At 34.9% G+C, this 19,856-nt stretch overlaps 1 protein-coding gene across 9 annotated transcripts in view; it reads left to right on the forward strand.

Moving 5' to 3' along the window:
* SHLD2 (shieldin complex subunit 2) overlaps positions 1–19,856 on the forward strand; it is a 42,750-nt gene that overhangs the window by 12,990 nt on the left and 9,904 nt on the right. For 7 of the 9 annotated variants that reach the window (XR_012629617.1, XR_012629616.1, XM_074874450.1 and 4 more), the window contains 5 exons: positions 9,836–9,947; positions 11,566–14,066; positions 15,329–15,436; positions 16,265–16,459; positions 18,879–19,013. Coding sequence is in view for 7 of the 9 variants with exons in the window: in XM_074874450.1 (XP_074730551.1) it covers positions 12,545–14,066; positions 15,329–15,436; positions 16,265–16,459; positions 18,879–19,013 (1,960 nt within the window). In the remaining 2 variants the exon portion in view is untranslated. Of the gene's footprint in view, positions 1–8,815; positions 8,943–8,962; positions 9,008–9,835; positions 9,948–11,565; positions 14,067–15,328; positions 15,437–16,264; positions 16,460–18,878; positions 19,014–19,856 lie in introns of those variants that run through there. The other 2 variants (XM_074874452.1, XM_074874453.1) reach the window with 2 other exon arrangements.

Genomic DNA, 19,856 nt, shown 5'->3' on the forward strand with positions numbered 1-19,856 from the left:
TTTTACTCTTTCAGGTCTTTACCGAAGGGAAAATTCACCTGTGTGCACATGAAGCTCAAGTACCGCATGAGTCATATATACTCGTAACTGTCTTTCTGTAAAAGTATGTCAGTTGACAAAGGATAAGAACAGGTTTCAAAAGGCAGTTCAGAGCTACGTTAGTACCAAGTGATTTGTGTATTGGGGCATTAAATAGAACTCTTCTTAAAGATAAATTTCTAACATTGACACTGCCACTTCCTACTAGTGTTTTTAAAATATTTTTCTGAAGACTACTGTGATTTTAGTTTTGTATAGCAGCTCACATGGTTGTGTGGATAAAAATTATGTGGTACACTAGTAGCCACATTGGCGTTGTGCACACTATCAGTCATATTGTTTCTGTCCTAGTAAAGACCAAGTGTAGAACTTGCAACATTTGGCAGACAGAAAAAATTGTATTTCTGAACAGGATTACAGTTCCAGTACACGAAGTATGAAGTAAACTACAAGGTGAGCATTTGTTAAATCTAGTCTTTCCTTATTATATTGAATTATGCTTGGAGGTAATTTATAGTTTTACTTCAGCTTGGAGCAGCTTCTGCATGAAGACAAATGGATAAATAGATAAACCTCTTTAGTTTCCATCCTTAACTCTTCATATTTCAGGAGGTTTGAAAGTTACCCAACTTAAAATTTCATGGTTCCTTCACGTTTTTGTGGCGTTGGTTTTGTCAACATAGTTTGGTGGTAAGATTAATCATCTAGAGTACCAGCTTCTGTCTGAAGAAAGGTGCTTTCCTCTAAGTGGGTTGCTGGTGTGTGTGAACATGTTAAGTCTGCTTATACTTGGCTGGACTTTTTCCCAAAGCCTGTGATGGAAGAGTTAGGTTAAAAAGGTGAGGGGGAAATAAATGATGTTGAAGATTTTTCAGATGAGCTGTGAGTCAGGCATATAGGGCTGGTCTCAACCCCTTAGTGTACTAGACCTCAAAAATGAGGACTATATAGTACTGCAAGTAATAAAATAATTTGTAAAATTTATTACATTAAATGCAACTGAGTGAAGGTGCACAGCAGTAGTCCTATAGCATGGTACAGAAAATAATTGAGGTATTGCCTTTAACACAAAAACAGTGAAGAAAACAATGTATCTTTCTGAGAGAACATAGCTACAAGAAGGTTTTTATCAGTGGTTATGTTGCTATGCACTAGTACTATGCACTGTAACTAACAACAGTAGAGGGAGACCCAAGGTTTGTAAAACCATACCTTGAGTTTTTTGATTTTGCTTGAGGTGTTTCCAGACAGCTAAATTACCACAAGAAAGAGTAGATACATGTACAGGACATATAAATCAATGTTTTGAGGATTTTATTCACAGATTTTGTTCAATTGTGATGATTTCATTTAACTTTTATGGGCATAGTAGGATAGAAATTGTGAGCTACAATTGTTTTGAAGTATAACCAATCCAATTATTTTGAATAACTAGTCTAAGTGCATTGCTGCCTCAAAGTCTGAGAGAAAAGTTGCTTCTTTGAAATATGGAAATTTACATCTAAAAGGCACCTTTGGCTCAGTCAGCTGTGTTGATAGTTACTCAGTGTCACCTGTTCTCTGTTAAAGCTTAACCTGTTTGCTAAACTAACATCTATCTAAACCACTGAAATGTAAAGGCTTATATATTAAAAAGGTAATGCTAATTTCCGTTATGTATCACATCTTAATTTTTTGCTAGGTAAATGCTAAAGGACTTAAAACTTTCTGTTTCCAGAAGTTTTGCTGTAGTTTTCACTGACTTACAATACTCTGAAATTTTTATCTTGATTTTTCTTCTGGCTTCTAGTAAATTAACAACTTTACACCTTAGCCACAATACCTGTGAAAGAGCATTTGCCTGACTGACATTCATACGCTTCTATAGAGAAGTTGGTAGGTATGTTGTTTCTGTAGCCACAATAAGGAGCAAGCGTGTGCAGTGAACCATCTGTGTGATCTTTGTAGTGCTGTTCACTATTGTAGGGAGCCAGCTTGGCCCAAGTCTGAAGGTTATATTTCCTTAAGGGAGCTTTATCTCTGAAAAAGACTTATACCTCTCAACTTCCAGACAGAAGAGCGTGTTTTTTTCAGTTGTTGAGGCCAGAGTATATTCTTGGGGTGTGTGTGTAGCTTGTGCAATAGGAAGATCCTAAAATAACCTGGAAATTTCTTTGCATTTTCAAGAACAGAAATACTAGACATTTGGATATAAAAGTCAGTACTGCCATGTAGTTAACATTTGTCAAGGGTTTTATTTAAAATACAATGCTCACATCAGAAGCATGTGCTATGAACTTTCCTTTTGAGACTTCAGATTTATTTTGTGTGAAGCCAGCTTTTGTCTTCCTGTGGTATGAAGGCATCAGGGAAATCAGCTATTTAGGCTGTCAGCCAGTTACTTTGAACCGCACAAAAATGCACTAATGATACGACATGAGGGATGTAGTTGCATACTACAGAAACAGATAAAATGGGCAGAATGTGGCTCAGGGTGGGGAAAGAATAGAAGAGGTCTGGTGCTGTAGGTTCAGGCCTGTCAAAAAATACTTGCTGTTGTTTCTGTTTACAGGAAGGTTAAATATTTGCTCTTTTGGAGAGATTGTGCACAGTGAGGAGGTATTGATTGAACTGATTGAGGTATTGGTCTTATAAAGAGGTCTGGTGGGCTTGTATGCCATCTGGCTGCTTCTGGAGCTGCTTGTGTAGTTTCTAATTTTGCACAGCCTTGGAGCACGTCTTGATCTAGTGATGACTTGTGTGTTCCTAGTGTGACTTCTTTGGGTGGCTGGTTTTTTTTACTTAACAGATGTCTAACTTGAATTGTTTAGTGATGCTGACAAATGAAAAAATATACCACTTGCCTTAAATGCAAGAGAAAGTGTGGCTTTTGTTAAAGTCTGTTGCTAACATATCCACTTGTGGTGGAGAGTAAAAGGCATTTTACTAACACTAGTAGACTACTGATTTATTCCACCTAAGCAGACTTATGAATGATACCCTTTCAATATCCTCTCTCCCACAGTACAAAAGCACAAGCACAGCACAGTCTTACCTACAGCTGTTGTCCAAAACATTGATGATATCCCATTTTTGTCTGTGAATGTGCAGTGAGCATCCATTTTTTTGTTCATATTTTTGAGTGACGCTTTTGAAAAGCTGAATAAATAGTGATGGCTTTGTATTTTAAACAATGTTTTTTCTGCCATAGTGTGGAAGCTACATACAATATGGGGGAGAAAATTCTCTTTGCTAAGCCACTAAAGCGACTGCAATTGAGAGAGGAGCAGCATTTGATTATGACTATCTGTGTGCTATAACCAGTTAATCCCAGAGTTGTATGTAACTGTTGTGAAAGATGGATTCCAGTAACTTTCATAATGTGAAATACCACCTCACGTGATTTGAGCCTCAATAAGAATTTTTTTTTTTTTTTTGAGAAATACACTGGATTTGTGCAGGAAGATGTACTTGATTATAATGCCTGTTGCACAATGTCATAGTGATGTTCTGGCATTTGTATTACTAAGTCAAGCTGAAAGGTATTTGCTGTTCTGAAAATAGATTTTACAGAAATCCATTAAATCAAAGCCTGGTGAATTGTTGCTCAGCTTAGAAAAAGTTCTATTTTCCTGACTGGTCAAAAACATTCAGCTTAAGAAAACAGAAAAGACTTTCACAAGAATAAAGTAAAAGCTGATGCTAGTCTGATATCTTGGGTTTTATCTTCTGAACCTAATAAATCAAATCTACAGGCAGTTAATCTGATGGAAGTAGGGCTATTATGATCATGTTTCTTTGACCAGTTGCCTCACTTTTATCTTAGGTCCTGTATTGTTTTATCAACCTCAGTTTATCAGAAGATTTAAGTCAAAATGGATTTTCACTAGTAATGATACCTGTGGATAATTATCTGCAGACTTAACCATTTTTCCTAAGAGAAAGCCATGATGATGTCATTTTAATATTGTGATGTTTTGTATATGCTGAAATATCTGGAAGAATATCTTTCTTGACAGAAGGTATAGCAGTTTAATTAAGTAGTTCTCAAAAATAAGAGTTTGGGGAATTAGTGTTCTTCAACAAAACATGCACAGCACATTTTTGTATCTTTGACCTTTTACCTTTATCTTTCCTACACAAAAGGTCACTGTTCTTCAGAACTTTTAACTTCTTTTGTTTGTAACAGCCACTGTATGTTCATATCTCCTTAATTATGTGGGTTTATGTATTGCAAAACAAAAATCAATAAATAGCATTTACTTAAAAGGAGATCTCGCAAGGCACAGAGGCAGTGAGGAAAGAATAATCAAGTTAATCACAAAAGCCTACTACCTTTACTCCAATTTTCAAACACAGTGAAGACCATGTCAGTGGCTGAATTGAAAATGTATTATCGGTGTTCAGATTTTTGCATCATTTGATTCCAAAAATAATCCTTTTAAAGTAAAATGGCTGATGCAACTGCTGGGTAGATGCCTCCATATGATCCAAGCTTGTATTTATGGAAGAAATGTTCTTATTTCAGATCAAGGAAAATATTTTCCTTTTAGAGCACAACTTTAGAAACCATAGGCCATGATCCTGCAGGCAACTAGGTACACATTAAATGTTAGCAATGCCATTTGATTGCCTGCCTTATTTATTTTATTAGTTCAGTAATAGTTATGAAGAACAACTTAGTGTTTCTAACTTTTTATTCAGTATTTTGGTTTAACTTTTGAAATGTGTCAGACTGTATGGAACTTCTCAAAACATTTTGATTTAAATTACCAATCTCCCTGGTTACACTGCCAGAAGTATTTAGGAAGGTTTCTGTTGCAATGCCTAAAACATAGGTGTTTCATATTCCAAAAAACGTTTTGTTACTGAATGTGATGCAGGTAAGGAAAAAAGTTTGGATACCTGTTGTTTCACGGCTGTATATTGCTGAGCACAGCCTTTATGTATTTGTAAACCAACTGTACCTGTCTTGAGGCCAAATGGTATTTGTGGTCCTCTGGTAATAGCCAGTGACAAGAATCAAATACTGAATGGATTTGTATTGCTGCTATTTAGTATAAATAATAAGTACTAAAAGAAATTACTTTATGGTCAGTAATAATCTATATTCAGAGAACATTTAGAGGTAACTTTGTACTAATTATTATAGGTACTGCTGTAGGCAAATGGAAGCTTGTGTTTTTCATAAATTTAAATATTGACCAGCAGAATTCTTGCTATACTGCTGTGTCTGGCCGACAGCTGCCTTTGCACAGTGTTCCAGAAACATTACTTTATTATGTGAGCCAAATAACAATGTTGGAGTAAAATTACATTTGATTAAATGGGTCAGTTACAGATAGAACTACAGTCTTTGCCTGAAACCTTGTATTTAAAATTTAGATAAAAGGTATTTGGTGATTGTTACCATCACCAAACAAAGGATGAGAAAAATAAGACCTGTACTTACCTATCCTATCCGTTTCCCCAGTTGCCCATATGTAATGTACTTTCCCCCATATGTGTGTTCTCTCGACTTCTTACTAGGTCCCACTAGCCTAGTCTAAAGCAATCCACTTAAATCTCCTTGAGCTGCCATTCACTTACAGGTATAATCTTCTTTTAAGCCCATACGATTCATCCCTCACTCTTATGTAGAGTATAAAATTGCTTTAGCTATGAGTTGCTTAGCTTGATTTCTTCTGGCAGTTTTTATTTTCTATTAGGTTCCTCTTAATACATATATATATTTGGACCAAGCTTCTTATTGATTTGGTGGATAGGTGCTGTTGCTGGTATATTGATTCACTTGCAGTGGCAGCATGAGCTTTTGGCATAAAGATCACCCTTCTCTTTTCTTGCACAAGTTGCAAGCAAACATGTAATGTGTTCATCACTACATCCCAGAGTTTTTTCAGATTCTAAGTGTATGAAACTGTTACTACGCTGTTTGCTGTTTCTTTAGTTTTTCAAGGTTATTGTACAGCTACACTACCTGGCTTTTAAAAAGACAAAGTTGAATTTTGGAGGAAAATTTGAGCAGCATGGTAAAAGTGCCAGAAGAGTTTCTTATGGTGTAATCAGAATTCTGCATCCAGAGGTTTATTTCTATTTTTCCTTTGATTGGCAAGTGTTTTAGTAGATTTTCTGCTCTACCATCATATGGAATGAACTTTTGTAAAAAAACCTCAACCAACCAACCCTACAGCTTGAACTGAACTTAAGGCAGATACTCTGAAAACAGCCATTAATAACTCAGTTTCTTTTGTTATAAGGTCAGTGAATTCAGTCCTTTTAACTTTGTTGATACTACAGATAGAAGTGTGAAATCAAGCGTGCAAATGAGGGAGGGAAAAGCTCACAGTAGAAGTCAAAATCTAGAATTTAAAGAATATCCTACTTTATGTATAATTTGTGACTTACAGGGCCAGCTTTTCACCAGGTCAAAGACAATATAATTGCTTTTGTGTATTGTAGGAATCAAGTTATTAACTACTAAGAGGTTAGGATGTTCATCAAGCTGTACCAAATCAAAGCTGCAGGTTAAAAGAAAATACTGATTTTACCCCCAAAAAATTAAGTGTTGTGGGGGCATATGAGAATTCCAGAGGGGAAAAGTTAAACTTTTGCATTATATCGCTCTAATCCTTTGCCTTCTGATGCATTGCTGTCTGTTACTTCTGTACTTTTATTTGTAGCTTGAAACTAGTGTGTAACAGACATAAGTGTAACAGACATAAACTGTTACCCAGAGGTGGAATTAATGCAGTTTAAGTATGTAGGGCTTAAGTAAAGACTTGATAAAAGTTACATCCAAATATAGTTTCAAAAACAGGGATTTAGGCATCTGACTACCATTAATATTCAGGAGTGATAGGAAGCTGAAGCTGTGTTACCTTCATTAAATTACTTGGTGCTTAAGTGATTATCATGGTGAGTGAATACTATTAATGAATAGTGAAATATGGAATAAAAGTAATTAATACTTCTAAGGTATTTTAAGGGTAATTTAAGGGCATGTATGTAGCATCACGTAACATCCCTAGAGTATTTAACAATTGGAAGAAGATTTTTAAAGCTATTTTTAATTTTGTTCTATGTGTAGCAAATCACTAGAGATTAACAAACTGTTAATGACATAGTTGTTCATTTTAAAAACTTTTAAATTTAGAATTCCTGTCTTACTGCTTAGGTTGGGGGAAATGTACTATGTACTATAATGTATTTCTTGTAATAGGTATATTAAACTTTAGTTGCAGTGTCTTGCAAATGTAAAACTTGCTGATGTAGTTACTGTTTTTTAATAGATCATTGACCCGTCAATCAGACTCTGACCATTCCAGTGATAAAAAGTTAGGCTTTCATTGGCTATTATGAATAGAGCACCCTTCCGCAAATTAAGAAATGGTGTAATAATTAACAGGTATAATGGGTATGTGCATTCAGGTTTCAGTTATATCTTTATGAGCTTTAGCTCCTGTTATCTTTGGTGTAGTTAACCCCCTGTCTACTCACAGATAATTTAACTACAGGATAAAAATGGATTTGTTTTGTGACAGTGGCATTTAGCTAACATGATTGATAGGGGTTTTTGCTCATTTTTTTAAGATACGTAGTGAGTTGTTCTTTCAGACTTTTTCTTTACAACAAGGCACAGATCCTCACTAACAAAACTGATTAAATAACTAATAATACTGTTCTAAAGAAGCATCGCAAATTTTTTTTAAATGATTTTGCATACAGAGAATCTAACCAAACTTTTTTTTTTTTCTGATTTACAGACATAAATGATTATAAGTACTGATGATTGGAGTTTTGTATCTTTGACCTAAAAAGTCACTCGGAAATTGCCAAAACAGGTCATTCAATAGTGGACTCATTAGGTGAACCAGGAAGTAGGCAGAGGTCATTTACCATTCCTAAGCTCTAAATATCTTAAGAAAAACAAAAATTTTAGATTTTGAAAATATAAATGATATTTTAGTTGCAAAATTTCTTTAAAAAACATCTAGAGTCAATTGCTTTGATGTAATATACTTGCACTGCAAAATATGAATAAGGAAAGAAAATCCTAAGTTTATAGAAGTTATGGTACTGGAAAATTAAGGAAAACTTTCCGATTTCATGTTTAACTTTTACTGATCTTGAAACATGACAAAAACCAAAAGAGAAGTGACAGTTAAAATGAGAGACTGATAAAATACTATAGTACTGGAAGTTTACCAAGGTATAGAAGTTCTTTTTGGTTTGAGAAGTATTTTCCTATTAAAGTATTGTTGGCATCTTAATTATTGCCATTAATCTGATTTCACATGTTTAATATGCAATACTGTTCGGATGTGTTCTTATATACCAGATATTTATTCAGAACACGTTTGTATAGAGCCTCACACCTTTAGTAAAATTTTTGTACTAGAAGTTGGTATAGTCATCATCCTATTGTAAATTGAATTTAATCTATTTCAAGGAAATTCAGTTGCTTAATGACATCAGTTTTCCCTATATGTATACAATAGTAGATCTTGGCAGTATTCAGTTTGTGATTAGTAGCTCACAGATTTTTGTCACTAGTGGGCTTTTATTACTGTATTAAGTTAGTCATCATTTATTATTAATACCTTTTTTTCGTGTCAATGCTACCTAGGTATAAGGTATGCTTATAAAAGCAGATACGCAGGTATTTACCTAGAAAACAGTATATCCAAAGTACTCCTTATTATTAGTCATAGATCTTAATGTGTAGTTATAAATCTAGATGTACAAAGATAAGTTATTCTGGAAGAAAATGCAGAAATTTCTCAATTATATTTGGCAGTGTCGTGCCTGCCGTGACCCGAGTCCAAAATACTGCAGTTGCAAGAGGAATTAGCTTTTTAGAGTATACCATGAGACTGTGCCAAGATCTTCCAGGTCCACAAAATGAAATCCTCAAGGAAAAAAAGGTGCAAGGGGCACAGTAGTTGTCTCTTCTTTCCTCTTTATAATACCTCAATACATATCCAAGTAGGTAGGTAGCTTCTTCATAGATACGAGTAGTGGGATGTGGTCTATGCATTTCTGATCTGAGAGTGGCTTACATTGAGACTCTGGAATGCAACCTTCCCTGTTCCTAACCATAAACCTTCCAGTTATTTTTTTCCTTTATTTTTAATAGTCTGTTCTTTCATTAATCGTTTCTTGCTGTGGTGTACCCGTATTTTCTTAACCAGAGATTTATATAACTACTTTTTTGCTATATTCTAATCCTCACACACATACTACTTAATATTGTAGTGCAAGCAAAATACTTAAAGCAAAATACAAAACTAATTAATACATAAATGGAAATCATTAAACATAATTCTGCTGTAATCTTTATTTTCCTATTTCTTTTATTTTTCTCTTATTTAAATCTAAAACTCTTGTTTTGCCACAAGGATATCTTAATATAAGAGGAATTCATCCAGTTGAATCTCAAGGATAAAAATAGTAAATAGATTTTTGGGAAGACCACAAGTATGCCAAAATAACAGCTTTGTCTAATTGAGACTCTGCATAAAGAGTTTGTGTGTGTGTGTATATATATATATATATAGAGAGAGAGAGAGACAAGAAAGTATGGGGCTATTGGATTGCATTTAGATTTACATTTTGTTGTTTTCCATAGATTGGTAAATATTTTCATTAAAGTAATATACTAGTGCTTGGGAATTAAAAACAAAGCTGGTTTCCGTGGTTTTAATATGGGAAGTAGACAGAATTACAAACAAAAAACTGCATGCTTGAATATGATTCTTCAGTGATATTTTACCTTCAAGTGTTAACTGATTAATTAATTGTTCAACCCTGATTATAGGAAGAATATGTCTGAAATATGATACAGGATATCTCTGGAAGTAGAATGAAATACAGCTGCATTTCTAGGATCTTAAACTTACTTTTTATACTGAAGTTCAAGTATTGAAAAGGTATGTTTAGCCTATGAAATATATTGTTACCTAAAAGCTTTACTTTGTTACTGTTGTTGCACTTTATAGCTTAAAACCAGAAATTTTGCTCTAGTACAGTATGCGAAGCCCTACATTATATTCACATGAAGTAGTCTAAGACACTTGACCGTTTTTTTAATTTTAATTTTGAGTACTTTACACTATGGCATCTTAAGCACCAACTTTTCTATGAATACAAAATCTCTGACAGGTCTTGTAACTCCATGTTGTAAGTTGGATTCTAAACATACTGTTCTAATGATCTCATCTATTTAGCAACTAAATGCCCCTCCAGTGTCCTCAACTCATCAAGAACTGAAGTATTTAATGGGCTCATTTGCCGTGTAGTTGAATCTCAGTTTTTCCTTATAAGAAAACTTAGAAGAATTCTGTTATAAGCTTACTCTGAAGGTATAGGAAGCAGATAAGCAAATTATTTTGTCCTGCACATATTTTAGTTCACTTAGTTTAAGATTTCTGCCTTCCTGAAACATGCAGAAATGCTTGAGAGTTTTTGCAACAAGATAGTAAGACTGGAATAAGATGGTATCTTATACCTGTGACGGGCCAGTATTCAGCCCTTGTAGCAGAAGGTGAAGATTGAAGTGAACGAGGTGCTCGCTGTACCAAAGCCCAGTTTGGAAATGACTATTTCATTAATCTCTGCATGGTATGCAGGTTCTCGAGAAATGGCATGGACTTGTGTCAGGATTCTGCTGTTCAGCCTCTTTGTAATTCATTTGAACCTTTTATTCACTTGAACCTCCTTAAGAGACATTTATATTGTTATACTGTAGAGTACCTAATTAAGAAAGCCACCTATCTGTAATGGCTGTAACCACGGTAATAACAAATGAAAAAAGCTACCCGTACACTTACACATTTTGAAATGGAAGAAATTATTTTATCTCATCAGTTAGGTAACACTTCTGAAGTTCATTTAAAGTAGTGGTAACATTTTCTGTTTGTCATAGAGGATTTGTTACTGAAGTTGGTTTTACATCATGTATTGGGCAGCCTTTTATCTACAAAACTTACTAACATCACTTTAGGGATTCAACCTCACCATCACTTTGCTGTCTTTCCCTTCTTACTTCATCCATTATTTTAGTGTTGAACTCTAAATTCTGTCTTTTTGGTTATTTGCATATTACCATTTTTTCATTATATAACTTAAAACTTTCACAAGTATGGGAACTGTCCTTTAAAAGTTGCATTCTTATGAGCCTAAATTTAAATGTACAACTGCAGAATCTTGGGTACTCCAATCTTTTAAGTATTATTTGTTTTGCAATAAGCATAAAACTGAGTGATGCCAGTTACTGTGTTTTGTAGCTTATTTGTATTATGACATGATAAATCTAATTTTAGTGGTTGTATATTGTTTTTCCAGTTACACCTATAATATACCAGAGATCAGTGTTCCAGGATGTTTATAGTTTTTCCCTGTTACTATGAGCTTTATGAATGTGCAGATTTATCGACCCCTAGTGGGTTGTTAGGAAAATAGTTGTTAATTTAGTAAGTGCTAAATGAAAAATTTAAGTCTTTTCTCAATGTTGTATTTGTTTCAATGCTTTTTTTCTTCTGTTTGCAGCTGGATTATCTCTCAAATTTCATTTCGGGTGTCCTGTTTCCTACCCCCACAGAATTGTCTACTGCAGCAACTTCTATTAACAACACTCCTAAAACATGTAGCTAGGTGTCTGCATTTCAATGAACACTTGTAGGTGTAGCTGAGTATTTTAAAATTATGGTATAGCAGAAATTAAAAAAACTAAAGGGTCTTTTGTGCTGTGTAAGGTGGGTTTATTTTTAATTAGTTAGAAAAGCTAGTAATTTCTTGGGTAGTATGATACTATATAAATGAATTAAAGCAAATTCTAAATCATCTGCTCAAGTTTCACTGATCTCTTAGTGCTTATTAAATAATTGTAATTTATCAGTAATATTTTGAAACCTTCTATTTCATAAAATAATCACTTAATACAGTATTTTAATGCTAAAATAGCATGTAAAATATTGTATTTCTAGCAAACTTTTAAACTAATTTTGAATAGCTCTATTATTTTTAATTATTTAGTTGAAATTGTAATTTTCGGGGAGATGAAATTATCTCCTAACCATGCTGTGAAAGTTTCTCACAGGCATTTATTTCACATGAATTAAAATAAAGTACTGAATAGTGAAGTCACATTTGGCTGTTTAATTATAAATAATAAATGAAGATGTCTGCTCAATAATTAAACTTAAATTGAACTTCACTATAATTCTGCATCTGCTATGTGTTTCCAAGTATCAGAATCAGAAATTAAGCCCTACTGTAAATTTATTTTTCTATGCAAGTGTGACACAATAAGTAACTTCCATTTTTAATTTTGTACATTTGATTTTATAGTCTTTAAGTAGTAAGGTTGTGTTTTTACCAGTTAAACATGAAATACTCCTTTGAATTTTAGGTATTTTTAAATTGTTAAGAAAAGGCCAAATATGTTTTTTTGCATTTACTAATATTCTGTCTTGTGCTTATTGCATAAATCACTTGGTTTAAATTCAAACTTACACAGCAATCAAAAATGTCAAAAAGACCTCAAATTCATATTTTTGTGGGAGCACCCAGTATTCCAAGCCTGCTGCATGCGTCAGAGCGAAGTAGTGCAGCACCTGCTGCTGAAAAATGGAGAGAACTGTACTGTTTGTATGATACACATAGTGTTTTTTCTGAGAAAATCAAGGGTGCTGACCACTTAGTGTTTCAGGCAGAAAGCTCTGTAGTCACAGCAGTTCCTACAAATGATGACAGCTCTCAGCAGTCTGAAAAGAGGAGATTAATGGTAGCAAAAGAGTATCTGACATCTCTTGTACCTGTGGCAGTAACTTGTACCAGCATACCTAAAAAGACTGAAAGTTTAATTTATTCTGATTGTCAAATATCTAAAGATAGATGCTCACATGCAAATGTAAATCAGGCTGCAGATCAACACCTTCCACAAAAATTTGCAGAGTTGGCTAGACAGGACAAACAATCACATGGCTGTTGTTCAAACCTCACTGAAAGAAAAGCCAGTCATTTAGAAGTGAACAGCTCTGACATTTCTGATTTGGTTGCCAGTACTAAACAGATTAGCATACATCTAAGGTCTGTGGAACAAGGTGATCAATCAGATCGTGGAAGTGATCGCCATGAACATCTAAGTCAATATCTGGATACATTTTCCCCCCAAAATCAAGAGTCAAAACCAAAAGGAGAACCAAGTGATTGTTCAGACTTTGCAGTGTCAACAGATACTGAATTTCGTAGTATAGTGACTTCGAGTCAGATGGCTGTTCTTGCACAGGATCGGAATGAGATGCAGAAAAGAATCACAAAGCTACTGGAAACAGAAGCAGGCAAAAAACCTGAAGAAAGGCAGTATGATCGCTTCCAATTTGATTCTGATGTTGGAACATGTCTTAATGTGGCTGAAAATGCATGCAAGGAAGAGTATACAAGTTCCCTTGAACTTTTCAGTTCTGAGGGTGATGGGGAAAACGTTTGCTTTGAAGCTACAAAACAAGAAGGAAGTGCTCAGGCAAATACAGAGACATCTCAAGAACTTAATGTTCCTGCTGAGCAATTTGTAAATGAAATCCTTATCGAACCACTGAGCTCAGGAATATTGTGCTCCCAAATAGACAGTTCTCATAAGAGCTCTTCTAAAAGAGCCCACAAATGTGAAGATTCCTTTCATATTTTTCACTCGACGTTTAAAAGACAGCTGAATTCAAAGAAAGCTAAACTGAATTCTTCTCCAGCTGGTCCTGGGATGAGAGTGGATCAAGAGAGGATGACAGAGTTCAAGAAACTTCAAAAGAAACTTTCACCACTTAAGAATTGCTGCTGCAAAAATCAAAAGTACAATGTTTTGGTCACAATAGTACATCCTTGTCATATCAAAGAAATACAGGTGAAGACTAGACCAGAATCTTCATGTAAAGTTCCTGTAGCAACAATTGTAGTTATTGACCAGTCAGAAATTGAGAGAAAGGTGGTGCTGTGGCGTGGTGCTGCATTTTGGTCACTCACTGTGTTTCCTGGGGATATTGTACTGCTTACAGGTGAGAATTTATTTGCTTTTTTAAAACGTGGATCTTTAAAATGCCTGTTTACGGTGGAACGGTATGTAACCAGTAATTTGGAACTACAGCTAAACATTTTTAAGTGTCTTCCTTACATCACTTACATGGCTCAACATCACTTTGAACTCTGTCGTCCCGCCAGTGGAACATCAACTGTCCCATAGAATTTTGCCCATCTCTTATGTATAGCCTTTGGTCTGAGACATAGCAGTGCACTGACACTACAGCAGTGCCATAGGTCATGTATATTCTGTAACCTGTCAGTCTTTTAAAATAATTGCTCCTGAATGGTATGAGCGCTACTACAAACCAGATGTGCTAGTTATTTAATTTATGGACTTTTTTGTAATTCTCTGCTGTTGAACCAGCAGCTGGACCAGAAAATTGTGGTATGTTCAGTCTCAGGACGAGAAATACTTTTCTTCCTGTGAAGGACTTTATAGCTTAGCACTAGCGTTTTGAGATGGATCATGTTGTGAATTAGTAACTGACAGAGACTGCAGAAATATAAAATGGTGTTTGCAGTTCACCTTTTTCATAACACGTCAGCTAATAAGGAAGATTCCTCTTGATAAATCCTTTGTACTCTTTATTACCTAACAGGAGCAAAATGCTCTCCCAGGAAACACATCTCATGTAAGAGAATGCAGTACTATAGAAACAATATTGCACCTAATTTAGGGCTGGAGTTGACCAGAACTTGATAGTTATCTGGCCATTTAGGTTTTGCAATAGGCAAAAAATTACACAATATAGAATTGTTTGAATATTTCTACAGTTTAAGACGTCTATTTCTTTGTTAAGGTTTCTTTAAGTGCTCTTAGGTGGGTGCAAAGGTAGATATTTTAGATTGAAGATAAATTGGACCTTTTCTGCTTAGACATTATTAACTCAAAATACATCAGAAGTGTTTCTGGGTAAGCCTAGTACTTTACTACTCATTCTGAAATGTTGCACAGTAATCATTTACCCAACAGAGCCACCCACTTCACTTATACAGTACCTGCTATAGGGCTATTAAATATTTTATATGAAATGAGGAATTACATCAAACTACTGAGAAAATTTGCTTAACTCATTTTAAATGGTGTTGATAGATTAAAAAAATCACTTTGTTTCCAAGTGATCTCTTTCAAACGGTCTTTCACACCTGTATGTGTGATGGTTCTATAGGCAAGAAAAGTATGATACACTTCAATATCATTGATAAGGTGGTTTGGTTTTTTTTTTTTTTATTGCAGATATAATAATGTATGAGAATCTCTGGTGTGGAGAAATGATGCTGCAATCTACATTTACCAGTCAGTTACTAAATCTGGGGAACTGCTCAGCTCTCAATCCAGAAGAATGTAAGATCATAGTGCATACATTTCCACAAAAATCACAGTAAAGTAGCTATTTAAAATACTCAATTTTGTTGACAATGCCTCATAGAGAGGATAAAACGGAAATACGAGCAACTGAGAGGTACAAAATGCTATAGGTAAGTATGACAGGAACACCTGTGGACAAGATGTGGACATGATGGTATCAGATAGTCATGTGGAGTTTATGGTAAAGTTGGGTGGTTACCCTCAAAACTCTGAACTCTGAAGACCTGAATTCTTTGTGCTTAGTTTAAGAAAGAGCAGTTATCCCAGGACTCAACCATAAGATGTCTGAGATTTCATGGGGATTAAAGTTTTTGCAAAAACCTTAGGAGGCTTAAAGAATAAGTAGATCCATTGAGGGAAGGTAATTCATTGCAGGCTATTAAGCACAAAGTCCTTAAAAATACCTGAACCGCGGAGGGTTGGAGACTAGGGGGATGTATCACCAAGAACTTGCATTGTTCTTACTGTCTTCCTGATGTTCATTATTGCCAGCTGTTTAAGGCAGGTTCTGAGGTCAAGAAAGTCTGTTCTTCTAGCCAAGCTATGATACAAGATTTCTTTCGTATTTTTGGTGTAATTTAAAATGTTGTACTTAGTTTAACTTTGAGATGTTATTGAGAGGAGGCAGATGAAGTAAAGTTTAATTTTGCTTCAAGTGTTACGCATCTCAAGAATTTCTTCTCTTAGAATTATTGTGAAATGATTTTGGTTTTGTCAGTGTAAATATTGACCATCCAATAAATTTTATACTCCTAAGGTTAAAAAGAAAAGAGTGTCCCTTTAACTTTGTTTTTTTCATACAAGTTTATCCTATAGTGGATGGTGGTGTTCTCCATGGCTTATTGTCATACATATCATCAGAACTTCCACACTTTGAAGACATTCCACGAAGACAAGTTCAGAGACTGGATAGTATTCAGTATATGCAGCTAGACCAGCTCCAGCCAAATATATTGGTTCACTCAATCTTGAAAATTATCAACATTGCCATATTAACAGGTAAGTTTGTGCACTGGACTTCGATTTCCAAAACTTCAACAATAGGTAAAACTTAAATAGTAATTTTGCAAGGCAATTCTGGTTCCTTCCCATTCCATACACCAGTGTTTGTTATAGGAGTCACATGTAAAACCTTTGTAGTGATCCATGCATAGGGAGCGTAGCAGTTAGAGAAATGGGATTAGGGATGGGACAGAAATGATGACTGTAGTCAGCCGCTGAAAGGAAGTTGCTGCTCATTAGTGCTGATGGATAACATACATGTCTGTGGGAGAGGCATGCAGGCGGTGGGCACTGATAATCAGTGTTCCTACTCACTGGGGGATTGGTGTGTTTTCACTCAGGAACGAGCACTCACCACAGACTGCAGTTACTAATGTATTGAATTGTCAGTGAGAGAGCTTGAGCATCTCCACAGCTCCAAGTAGCATGGTACCTGATCTTCAATAAGATGGTGGATTGAAGAAAGATGCAGGTATGAAGTATAGTGTTGGGAGGTGGAATGGCAGCAGGAATATTTTAGCTATCTCAAAATCCTTTTCAGGGAAGGTAAGTGTGTATAGCAGGAGTGCTGAAAAGAGGGAGGTAGTGAAGTTATGGTGGAGGAACATAAATATGTCTTTAAGGGCTCTTGAAATCCAAGAGATGCATTCTTGCTGTGGACCACTGCTTGAGAAAAGGGGCTGGTTTATGAAAATGTCATGTGAGACAGTCAAGCTTTACTAATTGAGAATTCACCTGCCAACTACCTTCCGTGTAAGCATTCTGTCATTAAAGGAGAATTTGACTGCACTATAAATCATGTGTTTTTCAGAATGAAATAATTTATTGAATATTTTAATCTGATGTTTTAGAATTTGCTTGCCTTTCTTACTTTATAATGGAACTGTGTTGCTCTCTTCTAATGTTCTATTTGGAACATTTCTTGTTTATTTCTTTCTATTTTTTCCTACATAGAATAGATTTTTAAAGCTAAGCATTCCTGGTTTCTTAAACATGTGCAACATTGCTTTATAATCTTACTTGTGTGCCTTTTTCTAAAAGTTCTTTTTGATTTTTAACACTGGGAAATGCACAGTATGAAGCTATTAAAATGTCCTACTGTGATACTCCTATTTCTTCCACGTAGGCCCAACAGAGAACTACCTTATTAATATAATTTGGTTTTGAAATCTGGGTTTCCTGTATATTTTTATTGTAAAGACCCTCTCCCCAAAGGATCATGGTCAACAGTGCGTGTACTGATTTTTTGATTTTATTCTTCAGTTGATTTTATTCTTCAAAAAAGAAGTTTATTCTTCTGTCACAGATTCCTTTTCTTCTAATAGTGAATGCAGTTATTTCAGGATTCCTTTTGCTGAAGCAATTTTCCATGTTAAAATTGATTATTTGTTTCCATTTCTTCATAGTCAGGTCTTACAGCTGCTTCCTAGCATCTTCTCCACCTTTTGAAATGAACAAAACCAAATTATCCTGGGGCATTCTCAGTATTTCATGCAGTATCTTGTCATGTTTATTAACACACTTTGGGCAGTTAGACCACTGTTCCCACCTGGAAAAAGAGTCTTTCTCTCTTTTACCTGCGTAACTGTTCCGATTATCTTTTCTTTACAGTACCACTGTTTCTCAGTGCTTGACTTCAAGCTTTTCTCATAAATTTGATCATATTGCACTATCATCTTGTATTAGTAAGATTCAGATTTTTAACCATGCTGTCAATATCATGTGTATTCATTACAAATGGAGAATTTTGAAGATAGAAATCTTCATAATTTATTATTGTATGTAAATCTCAGAACTGTTAGATATTTAAAGCAAGAGTTCTTGTTCAAAAATTATTTATGAAAAATGTTTTAGTTCTAGCGTGAAACTGAAACTTACAGGCAGTATCCTAGGTAACAGTGCTTTAGAGATCTTAATCATTTCAATTTGTATGTACTGTTACTAATCCTTCTAGTGTGCTTGTACATGACTATAGCTTTATTTTATGTTAAAACTTCTAGAGAAATGTTTATTTCAGTATATTCCACAGAAGTTACAGGACTTCAACTTCCAATTATGATAGTCTGTTGCTGAGAGATTGAGTACAATTTCTTTCCACTTATACCAGTCAGGATGAGTGGGAGCTGAAAGATGCTCAGATACCTGCTGTTTCGAAGGGAGGTGGCCAGTTGCTGAGTATTTAGGTGGATAAAGGTAAATTAATATGTTATGCATTCCTCCAGAGTAGATTCATGTTGCTGATAAAATCAGATTACTTTAGTTCTGTCCTGAAGAAATTTAGGTGTATTCTTGGTTTGCTTATAATTGTACCATAAAATAGATAGCAGCATGATTTCATCTTAATATTGAGGCATGTGGGGTTTGTGTGTTTATATGCTTTTTACTATAGAAGTCATATAATTTCAAACTTTTTCAGAATCTGTGTATAGCTACAGAGGTGGCAACCAAAGAAAAATTGTTCTAACAGTAGAACAGAACAGAGATCAACACTATAGGATGGTGCTGTGGGGAGCAGGGGCTGCCTGGTGTCCTCAACTTCAAAGGAAAAAAGGTAAAGTCCTTGTACCTATAGGTAGCTGTAAAAGGATTTTTGTGATGCTATTAATATCTTTAAAATGCTCAGCTGGTGACATTTTTCCATTCAACCTTTAAGTATTCCCATTGGAAGGGCAACACATTTGATACCAATTTTAACATGTCTCCTGTTTAGAAGCAGTGCCATTAGCAACAGAATTTGAATCCACTCACTTTAGAAGACTGAGAAAGCATGAGTATTTAGAAACTGGAATCTAGATACAATATGTACTGGTGCCTAGTTATGTAAATATAAACAAAAACTTGAGTGTTAACTATGTTAGCAGTTTTGCTGAGTCTTATCATTGTCTAGTTTAGCATGAATTGCTGGGTTTTGATACTTCTGGTTTTCAGTCTCTGCTTTCGACCTTACTACACTGTCAGGCTTTATATCCTAATGGTCTTGCTATCAAGTCTAGCTGTCACTGACTTAAAAACATCTTTTGCAAGAATTACATAGACTATGTTTTAGCAGTGACTACTACTGAATTTTGTTTTATTCCTGGCTTTGTTCTGTTAAAATAGGTGAAACCAGGTTTTCAGTAAATTAATAACTTAAGAGTTTGTATTTCTGATCAACAGATACACTTAGGAAGTAAATGCTGTGTTAATTGAAGCACTGAATATGTCTGTCTAAAAAGCCAGTTTTTGTATAGGGCAAAATAAAACCCAGAAAGGTTAAACAACCTCGTAGTGAATCTTTACCTATTAAATGTAGACACTCTGAATTCTGCCAGTTCCACTTCAATTTATAAGTAATCTCCACTCCTAGAAATCATTTAACTGCAAGACCTACCTCTAAACTACTTGAAGAAGACAG

Source organism: Strix uralensis, chromosome 7, assembly GCF_047716275.1.
Source record: "Strix uralensis isolate ZFMK-TIS-50842 chromosome 7, bStrUra1, whole genome shotgun sequence".
Taxonomy (NCBI): Eukaryota; Metazoa; Chordata; class Aves; order Strigiformes; family Strigidae; genus Strix; species Strix uralensis.